The sequence below is a fragment of the Oryzias melastigma genome, linkage group LG16, assembly GCF_002922805.2.
Source record: "Oryzias melastigma strain HK-1 linkage group LG16, ASM292280v2, whole genome shotgun sequence".
Classification (NCBI taxonomy): domain Eukaryota; kingdom Metazoa; phylum Chordata; class Actinopteri; order Beloniformes; family Adrianichthyidae; genus Oryzias; species Oryzias melastigma.
Window position 1 is genome coordinate 3,654,583 of NC_050527.1, and position 23,749 is coordinate 3,678,331.

Here is a 23,749-nt window from a genome sequence, read left to right on the forward strand (position 1 = left end):
AAACCAACACAAATTATATATATATATATAAAGTACAAAAATATTGATTTAATTTAGTTTATTTGTTAAATTTACATTTATTTATGGTTAAAGTTTGATCTACAAAGAACATTTCTAACAAAAGTCAGGATTTTATCTGAATTTTTGCAGTTAAAAGACACAAAGTGGAACAATCTTTTCAGTTTTTAAACTATGTTTACTATACAACTGTTACCAGCTGGCCATCACCAGGCTGACAGCTGTAGGAAGAAGCAGCTGCCAGCCACTAAAAATGGAGGCTGCTCCTTCTTTCACCAAACAGTCTTCGTATCTGTCGAGGTCCACCTCTCTTGCTGCGCACACGTGGTCGACGCGGCAGTCGCTGTCGCAGTCCGTCAGGTCGTAGCTGACAGAGTTGAACTCGTAATACTTCTGCAGGTAGCACTGATTCTTAGCCATGAGCTCCAGGGTTTGGTGCATGGAGGCCGGGGAGGCATCAGGTACCCTGAAGCTCTCTGTGAGGCGGTACTCTTTTTCCCAACGTCCTCTGTCCACATTGGCACGAGTCAGATTCAGATAATATGTCACCACGTCCTGTTTGGATACACGTGCGTTAAAGTTTGGAGAATCTCAGGAATAAAAGCATGCATGGGAAAAAATATTTATAAAGGTACTTACTTTGACTAAGAGTGTTTCTGTGTCATATTCAAAGACACGAATCCCAGGGTTGTTGGCTCCATTTACAACTCCAGGAAGTGTGGTTTCCCACGGTGAGACACCTGGACTGAGAAACATGGTGCTGATGGGTAACCCTGCAGAAACGAAAGAGAAAGTTCTCATTACACCATTAATATTAGAGTACTTATGACAAATTAGAGTTATACTGTGTTCTAACCCACGATTTTTATTGTAGAACATGCGGAAGCTGTCAGTATGATGGTGACCAAAGAACTGTCCAAGTATGACAGAGTGATGCTTTTCAATTAAATCCAAGTATCGCCGGTTAAACTTTGGCAAAAACCATGACTTATTTCTTTTCTTCTCAAAAAATCCTGGAGGAACATGGCCAATGATGTACACCTGGAAGACAAAACTACTTCAGCGTTTGCAAAAAAAAAAACCCAAAGTAAATATCTTAGCTGGTTGAGTGTTTTTAAAGAGATTTGCCTTCTCTTTGTTGGTGCCAGCCTCTGTGAGAATTTGATCCGCCCAGCTAAACTGATCCGCTGGGTCATCCATGTTCTGGGTCACTTGGTTCTGGTCATAGTATAGGTTTGTGTTAAGGACCAGCATCCTGTAACCATTTCGGTTTAGTAGCTTTTCAGTGTAGTATCCACCTGTAAAAAAAAAAAAAAAAAAGTAAGGTAACACTGTATAGATACATAGTATTACCTGCTATAATGCTAGTGTGAATGCTGTAAGATGAATGTGGCCGCTGAAGATGCTAGTGCTGATAGCTGAAGATGCTGAAACTGATAGCTAAAAATGCTCCAGCTGACAGCACTGAAGCTAATGGCTGAAAATGCTGAAGCTGATAGCAAGCTAAATGCCAAATTATTCTAAAAAAAACTGAAAAAAAGCTTAAGTTAGCCAAAACAGCTATACATGTAGCTGAAATATTTGCTAAATTTCAAAATAGTCCAAAAAAACAACAGAAAAATAGCATTTTTAAGCATTAGTTCAGCATGAGTTAACAATTAATCATTTATAAAGCTGCACTCCTAAATAACTGGTCGATAAATCGTTTAATTCTTAATTTTAAATATTTTACTGTTAATGAATTAAGTATTAACATAGCATTAATAAACAGTAATCGGTTTTAATAATGAATAAAGTGTTAAAAACAACACATATAAGCTACTTGCTAATGTTTAATAAAGTGGGTGTGAGGCTTTATAAATGATTGAGTGCTAACTCAGGCTCTACTAATACTTTACTAACGCTTAAAATTGTATAGTTGTTATAGTGTTATCAAAAGGAATATTTACAATCCTATATTTTTACCAATTTTCCAACATGTCAACATGTCAGAGATGTGAAGTATTCTAGACGATTTGTTCACCTTTTTTAAACGTTTCCTGAGATTGCAGATCCACCCAGTGATTCCACAGTTCTGCTGTTCGGTTGTAGATAAAATTTGGGGCTGCAGGAAACTGGTTCTTTGGATGATAATCATGGTTGCCAAGGGCTGAATACACCTTGGTGCCTAAAACAGGAAATAAAATGGAATCCTTTAGTGTCACAGAGGATTTGATCAGGTGTAGTTTTCTCTATAAGTTTCTCAGTATTGTCATTGGATTTCATTCTTACGTGGAAAAACCTCAGTTATTATATGAGTAAGATTGCTGATAATGTTCATCACAGCTTCCTCTCCTAGATCCTCATTTGGCACATGCGGTGTGTCATCTCTGTAAAGTTAAACGGAGGACGTGTCAAAAGTGTTTTCAAAAGGGGGAAGTGGGAAAACTAAAGTCCAACATTCATAGAGTTCAGTAAAGTGGGAAAATCAATTGAATCCAACGTTTTATGATGTCAAAGTGGTTTAAACTCACCAAGCACGGACGTATCTATTAGATATCTAAATTGTGGCTATTTTGACTTTTACATCTTTAGATATGACATGTGCAATAGACACCTGTTACACAACGCCATTTAGATCTTTAGCATTTACCTTTTCCCATAGCTAATGGCGTTGTAGTCCCATTGTACCTTGCAAACAAGCCTTACATAAAGTAATTAAATAAGATAAAAATAATATAAAAATAAATTTCAATAATGCTATAAGGTCTGTATTTGTAAAGGGGCGTACAACAACATCTACAAAGCTAAAGGACGATCTGAATATGTCTAAATTGGAATATCTTCAGTGAAATTGACTGTTCAAACTAGGGGTGTGTATTGGCAAGAACATGGCAATACGATACGTATTGTGATGCCCGGCTCACGATACAATATATATCGCGATATATTCCAAGATTGTACCAGAACAATTTTTCACTATTTTTTTTAAATAGTATGCCTCAGAAAAAATCCTCTACCTAAATAATAATTTTTTGTAATAATAAAATGGATCACAACTCTAAGCTCTGCAACTGTATGTCGTATTCAAGGTGCTATAACCCAAGGAAATTCATGGTTTAATAAATTATTAAATGTCACCATGTCATTATCATGATATATCACCAACTTGATTTTTTTCCCACACCAATATATATAAAGTTTAGCTTTGATTTTTATGGTTGTTGCTGTTCACACAGGAACTATATTGAATTGTTGTTTTGATGCAGTTTCTTAGACCCTTTAATTTCAGGTAGATTTCAATAGAAATGTTTGCTACTACTTTGTGGAATTGTGTGATTTATTAGTTGTCTGTGAACTAAATCATAAATAAAAGTAACTTAAAATAGCAGTTTATGTTAAATACAGTAAATGTTTTAAAAAAAATCCTCTAATAGGCATCTAAAAATATCCCAAGATGGCTACAGATAATGTGTAGGAGACCCTTATATGCAGATATCTTTCAGAACACTATTAGTAGACCTAATAGAGTAGAGTTGTTTGAGATGTCCCCTAGACATTTACAGTAGGTGTATATTAGTTATTTCATAGACATCTTGTATCTGGTGGGAAATAAGTCTTATTGCACAAAAAAATGCATAGAGGTTACCATGTAGTGAAGAAAAGTAGATACCCTGTCCAGATGATGAAGTCTGGGTCTGGAAGAATGCTCTTCATAGCATACACAGAGGAGTTGATCAGTTGCCATGGTGAGTCACAAACATAGTCTCCAAATGCACCGGCGCTCAGAGCGGGCCGTTTGCCACTCGAGGCACACACCAGCTCCGGTTTATCCGTCACTTCATATGTTGGGTCCCAGTGCAAATCTGTGATATGCCAAAAGCTCCCTGGAAAAAATCAGTGCGTAGGCGCAGTAAGTAACCGTCACAAAATCATCTAAAAAACTGTGGCTATGTAAAGGCTTTACTTACCAGTGAGAGCAAGAGCTTCTTTGAAAAGCAGGCATGATAAGAGAAAGCTTGTTGCTGTCATGTTGGAGTGTCAGAGAGCAGCTGTGTGGGAAAAGACAGGCGGGAGTCTATAAAGAGCAAAGCAGGATAAGACCGTTGACTGTGTAAGAGTCATAAGTTATACAGGCAATGAATATGACAAGCTACAGTTCCTTCTTACCAAGGTACTACATAGCAACTAAACCTTGTTTTATGGCACAGCATAATTAGTTTTTACGAGAATGCTTAAGATAAGAAGCACAACTTTAACAGATTAAATTAGGTCTCTTTGACCATCAGAACCACAAACCCACGTACTTTTATCATTTGACTTTCAATGCCTAGTCAGATCTAAAAATTTCCACAGAGGAAGTGAATTTTGTTCCTAAAAAAAAGAAAATGCAATAAAAGTTGAGAAATTCATGAATACTCCACAACAATTAGGTATTACTGATTGCCCTATGTTTATTGAGCTGCAGATTCAAAGGCTGAGAAAAACATTATGTAATCCTATCACCTTCACTATTTTTATTTAAGCTGTAGATACACTTAAATATTATTAGGTTACCTTAAAAAACACGTAACCCGTAAACAAAGACCACATAATCACACATTTAGAGAAGCGAATGTAATAGCCCTACAATCCCACCAATATATTTTTTATATAACTTAACACCTAGAATGAGTATTTTCTGTTTAGCTTTTAGAGGGGGGACTTGTAATTTGGAAACTGAAGACATTTTTTCTAGTGATGGTGTATAAGTTTAAGTTGAAGGAGCAAGATAACTGTTTTTCTTTGTTGTTCATTTTTTTAAATAAAGTTTTCTTAACAATTTTGGTGACATCCAAAATTAGAACTTAAAGAATCAATCTTTTGTTCTAAAAATCTGCTACATATTGTTTATACACATTTTTACTTTTGGAGATGTTATAGCCTTTACACAAGCCCGGGTGTTGATAATGACAACAACAACAACCAAAAAATTATTTTCAAACTAAAAGGTCATTATTTTTATGTAACTTTATTCATCACATTTTCAGTAAAGGACAAAGACTATTCATCAGTAAAAATTAATAAAGAAGAATTAAATAAAACCCAGGGGTTGTTAGAGAAGTAATAAATAAATAAATAAATAAAGTGATGTAATTCTGTAAAGCAGAGATAGTTGATAGTCTTCATTCTTTTTTGTACTGGGAGATATAGTGTGTAAATAATTTTTGATTTAAGAAATTCGTTCAAATACTTTTTGAGTGTTATGGCTAAATTTAGCTTTGTTCATGTGATATTTATCAGATAACATTTTAAAATGGATTTTTTTATCATACTTATATAATTTAATACTAATTTAAAAAACTAAAAAGAATGTTCTTCCTAGTCAGGAAGAAAGTGCAAAGGTCTTGTTCCAACTATAATGGCGTGCTTTGTGTTTCCCGAATTTTGTCTTTTAGGTCAATCTTTTTTCTTAATATAAGTATTGATCTATTAAATAAGGCAATATATTGAAGTAAAAGAATGTTTGAACTTAAAGGAAATTATTTGGAAAACTCATTATTGTGGAAATTCTGACATTAAAACGGTAGGAGATGCCTGACAGTCCAAATTAGGGCTTGAATCTCGTCTTTACACCTCCCGCGATGATACGTTTCGCGGGACTTCTTCCATGCGCATGCGTATCCATGACATTGAGTTTGGCGCGCGGGAGTCAGGCCGTTGAACAGAGTTGGTAGCTCGATTTTACTCCGTCATTCTATTCTACTTGCTGTTTAAGAATAACTCACGAAGTGTCAACATGTGGAATTCAGGTAAATGTCGTATCAACATTATCCTTCGCCTCTACATCCTTTACAGTGACCTGCGTGTGTTGTTTGATTAAAGCTAACATTAGCTGTAAAACTCAGGTTGCCTCTTTGTTCCAAGTCAAAGATGACAGTTTGTTGTCAGAGTTGTCTGCCATTGAAATTGTGAACATTCCGAAAAGTGAGTTTGCTTCATTGACTGTCATTTCTGTGTTGAAGATTTAGGAGTCTTCACTGAGACGGATACAGCTGGGGGTTACACGCAGTCCCCTGGAGGCTTTGCATCACCTACCTTATTGCAAGACAAAAGAGGGGTGAGACGTGATGATGACAGCACTGCGGTGAAGTATTTTAGGTTGGATATTCGACAGGCATTCGCTCTGTTCATATTTAGACCGTCAACAAACGACAGACTTTTTCTTCAATGGCTCTTAAAATATTTGGAAAAATAACAACAAATCACTTTAGAAAAGTCAAACTAACTAAGAACTATCAGGAACAACAGTTTCGATTAGCTTTTGATGTTTTTTTTTTTTTTTTAATGTTAATAATTTATTTCAGTGTATATTTTAATGTTTTCCTTCAATGGCTTATAAGTTATTGGACCTAATCGGTCCAAATCAATTTAGAATAGTAAAACTATAAAAGAACTGTTGAGAACAGTAGTTTAGATCAGCTTGAAGCTTGATGCTTTCTCTAATTTTAGTCAATTTTTTGGGGTGTAAATTTTAACCTTTTTCTTCAAAAGCTTGTAAGTGAATGGACCTAATTGGTCCCCATCACTTTAGAATGGTAAAAAAGGAACTATTAGGAATAGCAGTTTAGATCAGCTTTTGATGCGTTTTCTAATTTTAGTGAATTTAGCTTTAATGCTTTTTCTAATTTTAGTCAATTCTTTAGTGTAAATCTTCATGTTTTTCTTCAATAGCTTACAATTTATTGGACCTAATCAATCCCAATCACCTTTTAGTAGTAAAATTTAACTAAGAACTATTGGGAACAGTAGTTTAGTTTAGCTTTTGATACTTTTTCTAATTTTAGTTAATTTAGTTTTTAAGACGTTTTCTAGTTTTAGTCTATTTTTAGTGAGAAATTGCACATTTTTCTTTAATAGCTCATAAGTTATTGGATGCATTCGGTCGAAATCCCTTTAGAATAGTAAAACTAACTAAAAACTATCAGAAACAGCAGTTTAGATTAGCTTTTGATGCCTTTTCTAATTTTAGCCAATTTTTTTTGCTAAATGTTCATGTTTTTCTGCAATAGCTTTTAAGTTATTTGACCTGATCGACCAAAATCACTTAAGGATAAACAAAAATGTTAAAAAAGCACAAAAATGAGAAAAAATGTCTAAAATTAGAAAAAGCATCAAAAGCTAAACTGAACTACGGTTCCCAATAGTTCTTAGTTTTACTATTCTAAATCGATTTGGACAGATTAGGTCCAATAACGTATAAGCTATTGAAGAAAAACGTTAAAAAGTGGACAAAAAAATGGGCTAAAATTGGAAAAAGCATCATAGCTAAACTAAACTGCTGTTCCTAATAATTCTTAGTTAGTTTTACCATTCTAAAGTTATTTGGACCGATTAGGTCCAATAACCTAAAAGCTATTGAGGAAAAACTTGAAAATTTACACCAAAAATGGCCTAAAATTAGAAAAAGCCTTGAAAGATAATTTAAACTGCTGTTCCTGATCCTACTTTGTTAGTTTCATTATCCTAAACTGATTTGTTGTGATTTAGGTTCAATATTTAAAGAACTAATAAAGAAAAATTCTGTCATTTGTTTACGGTTCCTAAATATGAACAGAGAATGTCTGACGAATATCCAACCTAAAACTAACTTCACCACAGTAATGACAACAGAGTGACGTGGTTTCCAGACTTTTACAGCAGATCAAAAGTTAAAGCTTGAACACATTTTAAAACATATTCACTGACTCGTGCCTTTGATCTAACCTTTAACAGTTTTCATTTTCTTATACATATCTATGATTGTGATGTGTTTAAGCAAACAAATGCTCAAAAACTGAAACTCTTATTTTGTTTGTTCATCCCCAGAAAGTCCGTTCCGCACAAATTATTCCCTGCACAGTGTCCCAGTTGATGTCTGCAACACCGACTGATGAAGCATATAAAGTGGGAGAAGTGAATATCAACCAGGTAACCTAAAATGCAGAAGTGTGTAAATATATCTGCTATGAAGTAGGAAATTAACAAATCAGGTTTTTTGGGGTCCGATCCAATTCCGAGTCATTGGATTTTGTGGATTTACCGAGACCGAGTCCTGATCCGATACTTTTATAACACATTTAAAACACGAACAAATTGAATAAACAGATTTTTGCTGTCCCTTATTTTTATTTCATTAACCTTCTTTTATCTTTAAAAACTTAAATAGAACACTTTTTTAAAGGAGCTTTAATAAACAAGTAAAAATAGAGCAAATATAAACTAGGAAAAAAATTACTATTTTCTTGTTATATAAGTGATAATTAGTCGTGAGAAAGTTTAGTGACTTTAGCTTTAATATCTTTAGAGCTATTGAACATTTTTAAACAAATGTGATTCCTGTCCTTATTTAAAATTCTTAAAAATGAATGATGACTTTGTTTTAGCATAAATTTCACGAGTGTTCGTGACTGATATCAGTATTAGTTTTCATTTATTGTTTTTTTTTTTTTTTAAAAACTCTTCACACATCACATTCTCGGTTTTATTACCACAATAGTTAATTTTCTTAACTCTTATTTCTCTGCCAGAGAAATAAAACGGCCATTTTATAGGACAGCTCAGGGAGCTAGCAGTTAGCTTAGCACAGCTAGCAGCTGCTGTGTAGCCGTCTGTCTGTCGGCACCGAGAAGAGCTTCACATTAAAAAGAAGCAAAAACTCTGTCTTTTTCTTGTTGAAATACCTTTATATGTTGTTGTTTACATTAGGACAAACCAACAGAGAAACTTGCTGTCAGTTTAAAGCGTTTTTAAAAGAGTTATTGATCCCCGAATTCTGAATCTGTGATCATCTAGCTAGCTTGACTGAATTGTTCCAGTTTACACTGCTACCATTCTGCTGCGTTTTACAGCTACAACATTTTGTGATCTGTTCATGATATGCAGACTTCTAGTGGAGTATTTATCCGGAATGGTAAGCTTGAAATATAAAGCGATGATCATAGTAAGAATAAATGAAATATGCGTTCCTGATCGGGGGAGAACGTCCGATTTCGATCAAGTCATCAACCACGTGATCGGGCCCAATTTCTGATCACGTGATCGGCTTAGGACATCCCTACCATGAAGTATGAAATGCAATATATTAATATTACTGTCTCCTCCTCTTTTTTAAATACAATTTAAATTTTGTTTGTATTCAACAACACTGAAAGGGAAAGGATATCAAGTCACAGTAAAGCAATGACGTCTCGGTGATTGAGAGAAGTTAATTGGAGCTAAAAGTCCCAAAAATAATTCCTTGCTCATTAGAAAATTTTAGATTTACAAACTTTTCTGACAGAAAGTTATGGACTTTAACCTATCTCTGCTATGTGGCAGTTTAAATGTTAAAAAATGTTAAATAATTCTAAAATAAAAAACCTGAAACAAGTAGTCTTTTGTTGAGGAATTTTTTTTTTGCTCGTTAAACTTTAACCGCCTGACTCTTATTGATACAAATATGCTCCAAAATTAACTTAACATCTACAGTACACGAAAGAAAAAAGCACAACTTATTTTTTCATCGCTAGAAATAAATTCAGGAATCAAGGGGTTAAAGACACTTTTACTTTAAAAAATAAAAATAATTTTATCAATATTTTATAACCAAAAAATTTAATTGATCTTCAAAAATGTAGAAATGTGTATTTGAGAAAGTGCTCTAAATTTACATCTTTGCAGCAGCAGTCAAATTTGTTTTCAGAAAAAGAAAAACTAACCCCAGATCCTTTATTTTGAAATGTCAAACTAAAGTTTCTGTTTTAAATTTGTCGTTCACTGATGCGCAACACTTGGCAACAAGACAAAAAAAAAGTAGATTTCTATTAATGTTATTCTTATTGACAAATCTGTGTCATAGGTCACCATTGTTGGCATCATCAGAAGCACTGACAAATCCACGACATTCATCCAGTACATGGTTGACGATATGACATGTGCCCCTATGGATGTGAAGCACTGGTTAGACACAGAGGTGAGTTGGTGATGGCCCTCTGCTTCATAGACTGCAAACTGTTATTTCTGATGTTGTAATTGCTGGTTTAAATAAAATATATACATATTAACATCTAAGATGATCCTGGAAATTAATTTCTTTAATTGGGTTTTATTTTGTAGGATCCAAGTGTGAACAGCAATGCGTTACCTCCAGGAACATATGTTAAAGTCTCTGGAAACCTTCGCATTTTTCAGGTAAGTGTACTTTAAGAGCTGCCAACTCTTAATTTGTATTATATTTTCCTTATGGGGCTCTAATGTTGTTAACTTTAAGACAGATAAAAATATATAGTTGCATTGTTGAATCTTTTATCTGCTGAGGTTCTGTTATTGTGCGTTCATATTTTTATCAGTGTATTTACAGAAATCAAGACTAATGAAGCATTAAAGGATCAGCTTAACCACTTTAATTAAATAGGTTCAATCTAAGTGTTGTGAAGTAGCCTAAAATATGTTTATCTAAAAGGTGCTTTAGTCCTAAGACTGAAAGCTTTAAGCTTTTGTCATGTCTTATCTGAGCTACATTAAGGTTTCACAGCAGCTGGAAATATGTTTAAGATCCACTCCAAAGAAAATCGTGTTTTTAACACGTTCTTGTAGCATTTTTATTCATAATGGAGAACATATTAAAAGACATTTTAGATTAAAACTGCATTTCTGAGAATTTCTTTATCCATTTTGTGTTGGGTAAGGAACAGGTGGTTTGAAAAATCTTGGGTTTGTAAAGCAGCAACTGCCACAGGCAAGCCAAAGTATCCCTTCTTCGCTCCAGTTCTGAAGCACCCACTTGTTAATAAATCGATCCATCAACGTCTTCATTTCCATCTGACTTAAAACTATACAGCTGGATTGCTCAGACTTATACCAGTGATATTTGCGATTATTCATTGCTGCTCTTTCACAGTTACTCATCTTTGAATTTGATCTAAATGTGTGCTTGCCTTCCTGTGTCAGAACCGCAAGTCCATGGTGGCGTTCAGGATCAGAGCCCTGGAGGACATGAATGAAATCACCTCGCACATGCTGGAGGTTGTCCATGCACACATGGCGCTCAGCAAACCTCAGAACACTGTAAGGAATCGAACCTTCAATTTCTGTATTTTTATTTTTCTCTCTGTGAAAACTTGTGAGAATGAGGAACTGAATGTCGACGTGTCCAACCCCAAGAGTTTAGAGGTTTCATCATCGAGTCCAGTTATGAGAAAACTGGCAGTCAGAATTGTGACCACTGAGGCCGTAATGGTGCTGAGATATGCATGACTAAAAAACAGGAAGATGGTTGAAGTCATTTGTCAACTCTTTTATACTTAAAACCTTCGAATGCTTGATGTCAATGGAGACCAAGAAAAGGGGGTTCATTTCCTTTGCTCTCAGTTTCAAACGAAGGAACATCTAATAACATTTGTTCTTTTGAAGAAGCTGGTGTTAAGCTTTTAGAGTTTGGATGCATAAAAATCACATGGATGATTGTGATAAAAATTCATTTTTTTAATTCTTGCAACACAACAAATGTTAATATTCTTCCTTTTCTTATGTTTAATTTGCATGTTTTATGTTCAAGTGTGTCCACATTGACTTTATATGCACAGAAAATGTTTTGCAAGCAGAAGGTTGAAACTAATGACACCTTTATTTTTACATTTAACATGTCTGTTTTATCTACGATTTTTCTATGTCATGAATATGCAGTTTCCCCTGTGAAGTCAACGTCAAAACTACATAACGATGTTACAGGCTTGTATATCAAGTCATGAGACATCAGTTTAAAAAAACAAAAAAGTGTGCATGTGTTCTGACTCTCATTTATTAAACTAAACTAAAATAGAATATAATTTTATTTATCCCACAACCGGAAAGTGAACCTGTTACCATAGCTCAGTTGAAAAATATTACGGATAAAAATAATGATGATGATCTCCAGTTGCTTTTTGATCGTGTAAAGCATGCACATGCAGAACATGACAAAAAGTGAAAGTAATACCTGACTTTTTTCTTAAAGATTTCCTAAAAGTCACACTTGAAGAAATTATGGGTGTTATACGTGAGTGAGGTTTTACTGAGTACTGTAACAGAGGGGCTTTTTGAACTCAGCAACAAAAAAAGTATCAAAAAAGGCTGATAATAAGACAAAGCTTTTAGCTAAAGTAATATCATCCTCATGTATTTTTATTTTATTTATTTTTCTATGTGAAAGTTTTTTTCTGGCGCATGGAATCAATTGTTTTGTTTTGGCTTCTATTACACCCCTAAATGTCATTGAATTATGTTTAAGTCCCACTAAAATAACACTAAAGTCTTTTATAAAACATGTAAACTGTTCCTCTGTGTGTTCTTTGTTGTTAGATTATTATCAAAAATATGTCACAGAACATGTTTCCTCGTCACAACTAACAGTAGTCAATGCACACATGCTTTTCTTTAATGTGCATCTCTTTATCTGTGACTAACTGTTTCGTTTTGATGGTTATCTACTGCTGTATAGATGCACCTGGAAACATTAGTTAGCTTGACTTTTTTTTTTGGTTCATCTGTTTATCTACGGTCACAAATACAACTGTCACCACGCGATGAGGAGGCCTTCACAGAATTGTCAAGATTTTTATTTTTTTTGTTTTTTTATTTTTTTTATTTTATCCCCTTGGGCTACCTGGTGGTCAGAGGCACTTGATATGGACAGCTGTCATCCAGAGACATTTACACATCGTCCAGTCAGAGCTGTTGTCACTCAACTGTCATTGCGTGACCTCAAAATGTGCCCGGGTGGTCACTGACCAATCAACTTTTAAAGAAAAATTCCCTTGAAATTAAATTTTTTTTTTATAACCTCCAAGCGAGTGAGAATGCGACTGTCACCTCCTGATTGCAAATGCGGCCACCTGTCAAATTTAGTGAAAAACATGCGTTTAGGCCCCCGCTTGATGACATTTAGTAATATATAACAGTAGTCTAAAATTAACAAATTTTGATCCAAGTGATCACAAAATAGAAAAAACAAGTTTAATAATTTAAATAATTTCAACTTCAACTTTGTATTTTAGATTTTTTTATTGTTATTTTTTTCAGAGTGTTGGAGGAATGATGGCTGGGAGCGCATCCAAGGCAATGATTGGAGGGATGGGAGGCAGCTACCCGGGTGCTAACGACATGGTCAATAATGGATTGAGTGCAAATCAAAATCAGGTAATTATTAACAAATAATTTGTTTGAGATTCAACCTTCATGGTTTCTAAGCTTCTATGTGAAAATATTGATCAAATTGTTTTAACACTTGCTTGATGTCATTATTTGTATCCATTAGGTGCTGAGTCTAATAAGAGGCTGTCCAGACCAACAAGGCATCAGCATTCATGATCTGAAGCAGCGACTTGGTGGCATGAGTGTCGCAGTGATTAAGTAAGTAAAACCTATGCTTTAAAGCTCACACATAAGGAGCTTAAACAGTAATGTTTTTGTTGATATTTTTCTCAAACGGCAAGAAAAATGTTCAGTTTTTACCATTTTAATGTCTATTTTGTTTATTCCTGATGTTGTTATATAAGAACTGGGAGTTCTTATGAGACACTGGTTTACAAAAAAAGAAAACCATTACGAAATACTTAATAATTTGCATACTGTATCAAACAAAATCTATTAAGTGTTACTGGCTGGTTCCTTATGTAAAATTTATTCAACATTCCATCTGTTCGATGGTCACTTTGTTAAATTATTAATCCAGACCCTTTTTAAATTTACTAGATAACTCAACAGTAAAATTTGTGTGAATACCAACTAGTTTTGCTTCAACATTTTCGAAGATCTTCTTGGTTAAAAATGAAGTTATTGAAATATCTGCTTCTAATATAGTTCAGATGACAGCAGACAAACTACAGTTAAAAAAAAGGGAAGTTGAGCTGTCCAGTAAGAATGTGGAAATTCCCTTATATACAGTTTTTTTACAGTTGTTTTTTTCTCTCATTATCTAAGTGTTTTTCCAGCATTTATTGGTAATTCATTTTAGTTCAAATCATTTTTGGAGTGGTAGAATGTAACAGTTCTTTTGTTAAGTATCATTTAGTTTATGAATTTTAAAAAGAGCCAGGATTTTATTCAAAAGTTCTACAGATATGTGCTCCTCACCAATATATTTTGGAGTTTGGGTGTTCACTCAGTAAAGACTAAACCACTCAAAAAGCACTAAAAGCAACACTAATGTCTAAATGTAGAACTTTCTGCTTAGCTTAATTTGAATTGTCTCCATCTTATGTGTAGGTATGAAGTACATTTTTTTTCTCTTTCATTTATTGCATTAGTTCCTGCATCACATTTTTCTTCTCTTTTTACACCAACAGACAAGCCGTGGAATTTCTTAGCAACGAGGGTCACATTTTTTCCACCATCGACGAAGACCACTTTAAGTCAACCGACAATGACTAGTTCACTTCTTTTTAAGTTTTTGGGGTAGCACGCTGGAACTGAACTTACCACACCTTATAAAGCGCATCAACACTTGGTTTGTTACTCAAGCTTATAGAATTTGTTAAAACCTAAGTTCAAAGTACAAACAAGTTTGTGGAAGGATACAGTTTCAAGCATGTTTCCTCATTCTACATTCATGCCGCAGCTTCTGCTTTTCATGTCTTTGAAGAAAAGTGGTTGTTGTACACTTCATTTTGTGTTTCTGTGTACCCTTTCCACTCTTGATTTTTAGAGTCTTGCACAAGTACTGGGTTATGCTACTTACAGTTCTTTCTGTGCAGGTTTTTTTTTCTTTTTTCGCAAGGATAAAAAGGATTTTGCAAAAAGTGCTCAAGATCTACTTGTATTTGTCTTCTGTACTCGTGTGTAAACCAAGATATTTTTTTTCTTAATAAAATAAAACAGTTAAATCTGAGCAGGAATTATTTTTCACCTTTTCTTGCATTATAAAAGCCTTGAAGACTTTTTTGTACGTTAGTTCAGGATTACATTTTCACGGATGATTTTTGTGTTCAACCACAAAACTATTTCCTTTTAGGATAAAACTCTTCACACAACACATATATAGTGAAACATTTTTTATTAAAGTAGTTCAACAGTCTTTACTTTTCAATTATTTTCAGAGGTCAATCAAGATATGCAGTCTTTGACAAATCACCATACATGAATAATAATTCCACCTTTGTGCTGTAAATTAAAAAAAATAAATATATCAGAAAAGCTAATGGGGGGGCTTGGGTCTCACATATTGTGGTTATGTCTGTGGCTTCTCATCAAAGTTTGTTCGCAGCGTTTTGTTTAGAGTTTCCGTTGCTGGTGGAAGGATGATACTACCATGCAGCGCTGCATTTTAACACCGCTGTGAAAAAAAAAAAAAATATACATTTTCAGGTTAGAAACAGAGAGCTAATTCTGGTTTGCATTGTCTTGTTGCTCAGGTTTTGCAGTTTATATGTACCGGAGCTAACACATAGGTAGTATAATGCAAAAACAATAAAAGAAAAAAGCTGCAAAGTACCATATTCCAACTTTTCTCAAAAGTTTTACACATTGGTAGCTTCAAATACATGTTGGGAGTTGGAGGATGTGTCCAACCACAAAAGAGTTTGAGTAAATGATAGATGAAAACTGGACTGTTCTTCACAAGAGAAAATCGTTTCATCAAATGCTGGTTTAAACTTATATATTTGTAGTTTGCATCTGGACAGTTTGAGATAAACACAGCATGGTGTCATTATTTTTTTAAATGGTTTTTCAAATGAAGTGCTTAAAATTGTAGCGACAGCAATACCTGTACTGCCCTTAAATCTAGTTTAAGAACCGTTTTTTTTTTTCAGTAGAACACGACGCTCTCCTGTGCCGTCTTCATCATAGCCACCAAATTTTCATCCAGAGTTTCGTAGTCATGGTCACTGTTTTCATCTGTGTCTGGGGTTGAGAAAAAAACAAACGAAAAAAAAAAACGTTATCATTAGTTCTCCATATTTACAATATGAAAATGGGATGTTTATAGCATGCAGCATTTGTTCCTCATTTCTTTTGATTAGCATCTTTTTTGGTGGTTTAATTTGTAGCACAGCCAAAGATTCTGTATTGTGTACTACAAGCACCAATTTGCCATGAATAGACCTTAGGAAGCCTTCCTTTACAAAAATATGTTTGCTACAAGAAAATAAGAAAATGATTCAATTTTTAAAAACGAGCAGCCATGAACTAAATTTCTACAAAAATGATTGATTTCTATTTGCTCCAGTCTCACCAATACGGGCTGTTGATGCTCAAAATGCAGTCGTTTACCTTGAGGCAGTACCTGCAGAATACTATTGTAGACGATATACAGGGTACCCCATAAGTCTCCATACATTGGAAGTATAATCCATTCCATACATACATGGTTCTAACATATGTTTCTTTACATTTCAAGTACCCCAGAGAATGCATTTGAATAAAGAGCAAATAATTTAAGTCATCCTGATGACTGCTTCAGCAAGCAGTCATATGGTTACAAGTGTATTAAACAGAAAACATGCAGCGTGTATCATACACAACACTGTGGCAAAACTTATTGACAAGTAAAAAAAAAACAGGATCAAGCAAGATGCTCCTGACAAAATGGTAGTAATATAATATATAAGTAAAAATGGTTTGCGTAAAAAAAACGTTTATTTTTCATATGTATAAAGACTTAAGGTACACCATGCGTACGCATGTATGTGTATATATATATATATATATATATATATATATATATATTTACACACACACATTCAGGGTGGGCCATAAGTTTCCATACATATAGAAAAAATAAACATTTTATATCGAACAAGTTTTTATTTATAAATTGTGTTCTATATAATTACCGTTTTGAATACACATTGATACGTTTTTTAAACAGTTACAGTCTTCTTAAATTTACAAATACATTTTGGCAGTGTTGTGTCTGATGCTCATTCCATGTTTTCTGTTAAAATTTTGTACAAGCATACGACTGCTTCCCAATCCAGCCATCAATATAATTTAGATTTTTTCATACCTCTCAGGCCAAAAGTTTAAACACGCTTTTTTTTACAATGTGGTTCTTTATTTCCATGACTATTTATTTTGTAGATTGTCAGTGAAGGTTGTGTAGGGCTATTTGACCAAGATGGAGAGTGATGTAGCGCTGCGGCAGATGACCTGGCATCCACAAACATAAAAAAACTGCTTTGAATGAAAAGGTGGCTGCACGGTGGCGCAGTGGTTAGCGCTCTTGCCTCACAGCGAGAAGGCCCCGGTTCGAATCCCGGCTGGGACCTTTCTGTGTGGAGTTTGCATGTTCTCCCCGTGCATGCGTGGGTTTTCACCGGGGACTCCGGCTTCCTCCCACCATCCAAAAACATGCTTCATAGGTTAATTGGTCACTCTAAATTGCCCCTAGGTGTGAATGTGAGAGTGGATGTGTGTGATTGAGGCCCTGTGACAGACTGGCGACCTGTCCAGGGTGTACCCCGCTTTCGCCCATCAGTGGCCGGGATAGACTCCGGCACCCCCGCGACCCCGAAAGGGAAGAAGCGGTCAAGAAAATGGATGGATGGATGAAAAGGTGTGTCCAAACTTTTGGCCTTGGTAATATTTTGCTCCCCACACCCTACACGACCGGGTGGTTTTTCGTCAAAGCTCATGTACTCTACCAGAGGCCTCAGAGTTTGAGGGTCCTACACCATTTCTTAACTGGTCCTAGGACTGTGCTTTTCTGGATTGAGATGTCAAAGGTCTTTCCAGGCGAAAATTTGAATATATGCCCATATTGTTGTGACTGGGGAGAAGAGAAATCCTCTATTTTAGTAGCAATTGAGTATATGTCAGCCACGAAAAAAAAGAGTTTTTACATATATATATATATATATATATATATGGTAAATAGCGAATACTTGTATAGCGCTTTTGTGCTCCACTTTGAACCATAGAGAGGCGGCGGAGGTAGAGGAACGCCGTAGGAAAGTACACACTAAAACTTCACCCTTGTTGCTTTAAAAAATCAAAAGGAGGTATAAATATATATGTATATTATATACATACATACATATATCCATCCATCCATCCATTTTCTTGACCGCTGTGTCCCTTTCGGGGTCGCGAGGGTGCCGGAGCCTATCCCGGCTACTGAAGGGCGAAAGCGGGGTACACCCTGGACAGGTCGCCAGTCTGTCGCAGGGCCTCAATCACACACACATTCACTCTCACATTCACACCTAGGGGATATTTAGAGTCACCATGAAGCATGTTTTTGGACGGTGGGAGGAAGCCGGAGTCCCCGGTGAAAACCCATGGATGCACGGGGAGAACATGCAAATATATATGGTAAATAGCATATACTTGTATACCGCTTTTGTGCTCCACTTTGAACAATAGAGGGTCGGCGGAGATAGAGGAACGTCGTAGTAAAGTACAGACTAAAACTTCACCCTTGTTGCTCTAAAAAATCAAAAGGAGGTACACATATATATATATATATGGTAAATAGCGAATACTTGTATAGCACTTTTGTGCTCCACTTTGAACCATAGAGAGGCGGCGGAGGTAGAGGAACGCCGTAGTAAAGTACACACTAAAACTTCACCCTTGTTGCTTTCAAAAATCAAAAGGAGGTATAAATATATATATATATATATTATATACATACATACATATATCCATCCATCCATCCATTTTCTTGACCGCTGTGTCCCTTTCGGGTCGCGGGGGTGCCGGAGCCTATCCCGGCTACTGAAGGGCGAAGGCGGGGTACACCCTGGACAGGTCGCCAGTCTGTCTCAGGGCCTCAATCACACACACATTCACTCTCACATTCACACCTAGGGGATATTTAGAGTCACCATGAAGCTTGTTTTTGGACGGTGGGAGGAAGCCGGAGTCCCCGGTGAAAACCCATGGATGCACGGGGAGAACATGCAAATATAAATGGTAAATAGCATATATTTGTATACCGCTTTTGTGCTCCACTTTGAACCATAGAGGGTCGGCGGAGATAGAGGAACGTCGTAGTAAAGTACAGACTAAAACTTCACCCTTGTTGCTTTAAAAAATCAAAAGGAGGTACACATATATATATATATATATGGTAAATAGAGTATACTTGTATAGCGCTTTTGTGCTCCATTTTGAACCATAGAAGAGAGTCGGCGGAGGTAGAGGAACGTCGTAGTAAAGTACACACTAAAACTGCACCCTTGTTGCTTTATAAAATCAAAAGGAGGTATAAATATATATGTACACAATATATATATATATATATATATATATATATAATGTGATAAATATATAGGGAATATAAATATAGCTAAATTCCAGATAGGTAGCTGCGTGAAGTTTTGCCAAGGACTCACACTGGATCCATGGCCTATTGTGCCCCTCGGAAGCAAACCCAGGTTTTCTGCATGCCCTAAATTTTAGTGGTAAACGCACAAAGTGAATCTATGTCAAATTTGGTGTTGTATCACAAAATAGACAACTGTTTAATATCTACTTCCACTATCTGTCTTTTCAGAATAAATACAAGACGGTTCTGTCGATCTAAAAGAAACCAAAGGAACTTTTCTTCTCCATATGGAACATTTGCAAGTGCAAGGTGTTTATCTTTCATGTGGTTTTCATGAACACTAAAATCATATGCTCACCTTGTGTTTTTTCTGATTGGTTCACTTTCACGTAAGTGTTTTGTACAGCCCTACTTGCTGCCACTTTATCTTCAGGGTGTTTTCGGGGTACAATAGGTGGAGGCTCATCAGTTATGTCCTCCTGTACAAAAAGAGGAAATGGAAATAAAATAAGATTTCAAAGACAAAAATTGAATGTAATACCTGACTTTTTTTCTTAAAGATTTCCTAAAAGTCACTCTTGAAGAAATTATGGGTGTTAGACGTGAGTGAGGTTTTTCTGAGTACTGTAACAGAGGGGCTTTTTGAACTCAGCAACAGACGAACATGGCGGCTACACAGCCATACTCACTGGAGGTGGTGGGGCTGGTGGTCTCCGCTTGTTAGTTAAAGTCAGATTACTCATCTCCTCGATCGGGATGGCGCTCTCCTTTCGGTGTTTTGTCTTATTCGTTTTGCCTGTTTTCTTTTTGCTCTTTGACGCCTTTTTGCTTGACTTTTCTGTAGGCAAACTTCTCTTTGGCGGCCGAGGCGGGGGAGCTTCATTCGAGCAGGCTTGCTTGCGAAACTCATAAAAGAAATAATCATTCACCTCAGTGACCTTTTCTACATAACATTTGGGGGGTTGACCTTCAGGCAAAGAGTCCTTGGTGAAAATTACGTTCATGGAGAGCCACTGGATGGGGATGTCAAAACAATGTTCGGGCTTGTGAAGGAAGCTTGCCTGGATGACGGGCTCCGAGATGATTGCTTCTAATCTGAGACATGAAAACCCTGACAGTGGATCTGTCTCCAGTTCTGTGTCACGACTCACCACCTTCATGTCCAGTGGAAGACTACAGTTTTCACCCAAGTCGCTGAGTTTGTACTTCTTATTATCAGAAAGTACTTCCACAAAGTGACCTTGCATATAAAGGGGCAGAAAAACTTCATCTTTTTTATCATCCTTTTCAACTCCTTCTTCGTCGCTGTCACTGTCATCTTCATCATCTTGCTCTTGGAGTCGTTGGCATAAAAGAGCCTCAACAGACTGTGTCTCTTCTTTACTGTTCTCAGACGATAACTCCATTCTTGTGCAACATACAATCTCCAGTTTCTCCCCAACACTGAGGGCAGGAAGGCCCTCCGCCACGTCCTCCTCACAGTTCTTTGTCACACTGACGTTCAGACTGCCTGTCTGAGTTGAAGCGACATACAGCTCATAGGCCGAGTTAAACTCTCTCGGTCTTTTCCGAAAGCGTCCCTTGTACTGCGGGCACACAAGGAAATACTGCTGCGTCTTTCGGCTCTTTGGGGTGGACAGCAGCATGAAGGATTTTGTCGTTTTCTTGTGTAAAAGCAAGCGAGTTTCCTTGTTGAGCTTTGCCGTCCATGTGCTTTTGAACATGAAGTGATTCACAGGGGGATCCAAGATTGCCACAACCGTGGGGAACATTTCATCCGGCTGAGACATGACTTCTGTCAGACTGAGGGGGGTGACGAACTCTATGTCCTGGGATGTGTTAGTGATATCCACCACATCAATCTCTAAACTGGATGGGAACTTCAATGCATTCTTTCTCACTGCGGGGGAAAAAAAGGATAAATGTAAGAGTGAAAGGAGTCTAATCCATAAAGCTTAAAGCATAAAATGTTTTCCTCCTATGGCTTCCTAAAGAGTAAAAATTTGTAAAATGATGCTTGAAATTTTTGTGAGCAAAGAAATTACATGGCAGACTGTTGTGTACCCACAATCTTCTCATTTACCACGCAGCTTTGAAATTAAGGAACCAAAATGTGTAAGTTCCTACTATAACTTTCAACACTATTTTACATTTCAAATAATTAGAAATGTCAAATTCAATTTCCTTAATCTAACCAATCTAAAAAAAGAAAAAAAAATAAAGAAGTTTTTTCTTACTACTCATGATGGCGTGGATCTGATATATTGGAGAAAAGATGAGGGGTCGTTGACACTTGGCAGTGTTACTGAAGCGAAACCTCCGACTACGCAGGGTCGATGAAGACATGATCTCCTGTAGACTGAAGCTTTCCTCGCTCTCGCATTCATAAAACTCCCCCCGGAAAGACATAGGAATGCACACTTCGGCAGAGGTCTCTTGTGATCCTTTGAGGTGGCATCGTACTTGGTCTTCTTGACCCTCCTGCTGTTCGATGGAGAGCACAGTCAACATTCTCCCAGCTCCCAGGGTGAGATCCCCAACGGTCATCTTGGAGCGGCTGGTGAAAGTAAAGGGCAAGCAGGAATCCAAGCTGACGGGCCTTAAGCTCATCATTTCTTTGACCGAACTGAAAGGCATCTCGTCTGGCACCACTCTGAACAAGCCTGGAAAACAGAAAAGTCAGGAAACGGCGGCAAACTAAACATTTTACTGAAATGCGTCTCAAACCAACCTGTGTGAGTGATTGGTAGCTCGAAATTCTCATTGTTGAGAACATCCTGACAAGAAACTGAGTGGAGCTCCAATCCAATGACCTTTATCAGATCCCCGGTAGAAAAGCACACTTCACTTCCAGAGAGTTCATACACAGAACCTGAACAGAGATGAAAGAAATGTGATCCTGTGTCTTCTTCAATTATATTTATATTTAATATTTTTACAAAGCAATACAAATATGACGATCACTTACCTTGAAAATACACTCCAGAGCACACTTGCAGAATTTTGGGCAAGCTGGTCTCATCCAAGGATGCAAAGTATTCTTGAAGCGGCAAAGCGAAGGCGCCTGCCATTGCCCTTTCTTCGATGTGCTGCTCTCAGAAATGAAAGCAGGAGGTAAATGACAAGCGCAGCAAAAAAAAAACAAAAAGAGGGAGACGTTCTCGCAGCTCAAAACCACAAGAGTGAACGAGGAAGTTACAGGAGTTATTTGCACAAGTTCTGCACGCTGTGGTGAAGGCTGTGAGATATGACTCAGGTCTTGTCTTTGGGGACAGTGCTTTTTATTATAGTATAACCAAAAGGTGAATGGCATTTTTTTTATTGATGCCATATAAGTATGTGCACCTGAACTTGTGAAAGACACAATCTGAGAACAACATTTTCTCCTCTGTTAGATCAATAAAGTTCAATTCAACAAAACATATTGTTGCTGGAATCAATATGTTCTACTACCGTCAAAAAGACTAAATCACTAAGTCACCTTGTGGCACACTGTATTTGGCCTGTGTTGGCTGAGCTGAGAAGTTGAAGCAGAAGTAAGTTTTTTGAAAAGGATGAAAGATGTTCTCAGAAAAGTCCCCCTTACAGAATCCACAGAAAGATGGTGTAGAGAGAGACACACTTGACATTTTAACTTCATTTAGTTCAGACTTGTAGGATTCAACCATATATGGAATGTTTTCTGCCTCTACTTTGCAAAAGGTTCACAGATCACGTTTGGTTAATTTGTCACACATTCAAATAGTTTTTTTTATACTCGAGGACATGTTATATAGTCAAATAAACTAGTTCTAACATTTAGTGAGCAAAAGAGGTCAACATTGAAAACATCTTTTAATTTAAAGTATGCAAATCTAGAAATCTAAATTGAACCAAACAAGTCAGTTAATTTAAAGTTAAACTCCCTACCACCCACTTCAGTGCCCCCCTAAAAGCAAAAAGGAGTTCACCCACTCACAAACAAAAATAGATCCCCACACACACTTACAATCCCACACATATTGGTCAATCAATTGTTTCCAAGAAAACTTTTCCATTTTCAACTTTAGAGCTTAGAGACCTCTAGTGGTTTAAATGTATAAAACTTTCAAGTATTTTTCTTTATTGGAATTGTTCATATTTATTAGACAGCTTTACCAAAAAATATGCAAATCAAAGTAAAAAAAAATGCAATAAAATAAAGGTTATGAAAAAAATTGAGTTGTAATTTTTTTTCTCCACAAAAGCTAAAATTTGATCCTTTTTTAAATTGGTCAGTTGATACAAAAACGTATTCCAAAACCACGCATCATCTTGAAAATAAACTTAGCAAGAACAATAATTGGTGAACTTAAATGCTTAACTCATATGAGTGGTAAGGACAGATGGAGTAGCCTTGGGTCAGGATTTTATTTTCTAAAAAGAAGAGTAGAAAAAATAACAACAACAACAAAAAACAAATAAAAAATGTTGGTAATCAATCACAGTTTTTTCAAAATTATTTTTGGTGCCATAACAGAAGTT

General features: G+C 36.1%; 3 protein-coding genes across 5 annotated transcripts; 1 reads left to right on the forward strand and 2 right to left on the reverse strand.

Annotated features, from left to right (window-relative positions):
* Nucleotides 1-31: 31 nt before the first annotated feature.
* Nucleotides 32-4,197, reverse strand: smpdl3b (sphingomyelin phosphodiesterase acid like 3B). Its single transcript, XM_024267591.2, has 8 exons — nt 3,969-4,197; nt 3,671-3,884; nt 2,290-2,387; nt 2,042-2,185; nt 1,147-1,316; nt 879-1,059; nt 658-791; nt 32-573 (listed from the first exon to the last, which is right to left on the reverse strand). The coding sequence occupies exons 1-8, from the start codon at nt 4,027-4,029 to the stop codon at nt 211-213; spliced, it is 1,365 nt and encodes a 454-aa protein (XP_024123359.1). The 5' UTR covers nt 4,030-4,197; the 3' UTR covers nt 32-210.
* On the forward strand, nt 3,779-14,863 carry rpa2 (replication protein A2). Of its 2 annotated transcripts, none has more exons than XM_024267592.1 (9): nt 3,779-3,910; nt 6,003-6,097; nt 7,846-7,947; nt 9,857-9,970; nt 10,114-10,188; nt 10,948-11,064; nt 13,057-13,173; nt 13,292-13,386; nt 14,322-14,863. In XM_024267592.1, the coding sequence occupies exons 1-9, from the start codon at nt 3,871-3,873 to the stop codon at nt 14,404-14,406; spliced, it is 840 nt and encodes a 279-aa protein (XP_024123360.1). In that variant the 5' UTR covers nt 3,779-3,870; the 3' UTR covers nt 14,407-14,863. The 2 variants fall into 2 exon arrangements, with proteins under 2 accessions (XP_024123360.1, XP_024123361.1); XM_024267593.1 differs by lacking the exon at nt 3,779-3,910 and adding an exon at nt 5,629-5,789.
* On the reverse strand, nt 14,731-22,822 carry themis2 (thymocyte selection associated family member 2). 2 transcript variants are annotated; one of them, XM_024267590.2, is made up of 7 exons: nt 22,215-22,822; nt 21,978-22,118; nt 21,484-21,909; nt 19,936-21,146; nt 19,605-19,725; nt 15,740-15,876; nt 14,731-15,307 (listed from the first exon to the last, which is right to left on the reverse strand). In XM_024267590.2, the coding sequence occupies exons 1-6, from the start codon at nt 22,315-22,317 to the stop codon at nt 15,782-15,784; spliced, it is 2,097 nt and encodes a 698-aa protein (XP_024123358.1). In that variant the 5' UTR covers nt 22,318-22,822; the 3' UTR covers nt 14,731-15,307; nt 15,740-15,781. The 2 variants fall into 2 exon arrangements, with proteins under 2 accessions (XP_024123358.1, XP_024123357.1); XM_024267589.2 differs by having other exon boundaries at nt 14,731-15,876.
* Between the last annotated feature and the right edge of the window lie 927 nt (nt 22,823-23,749).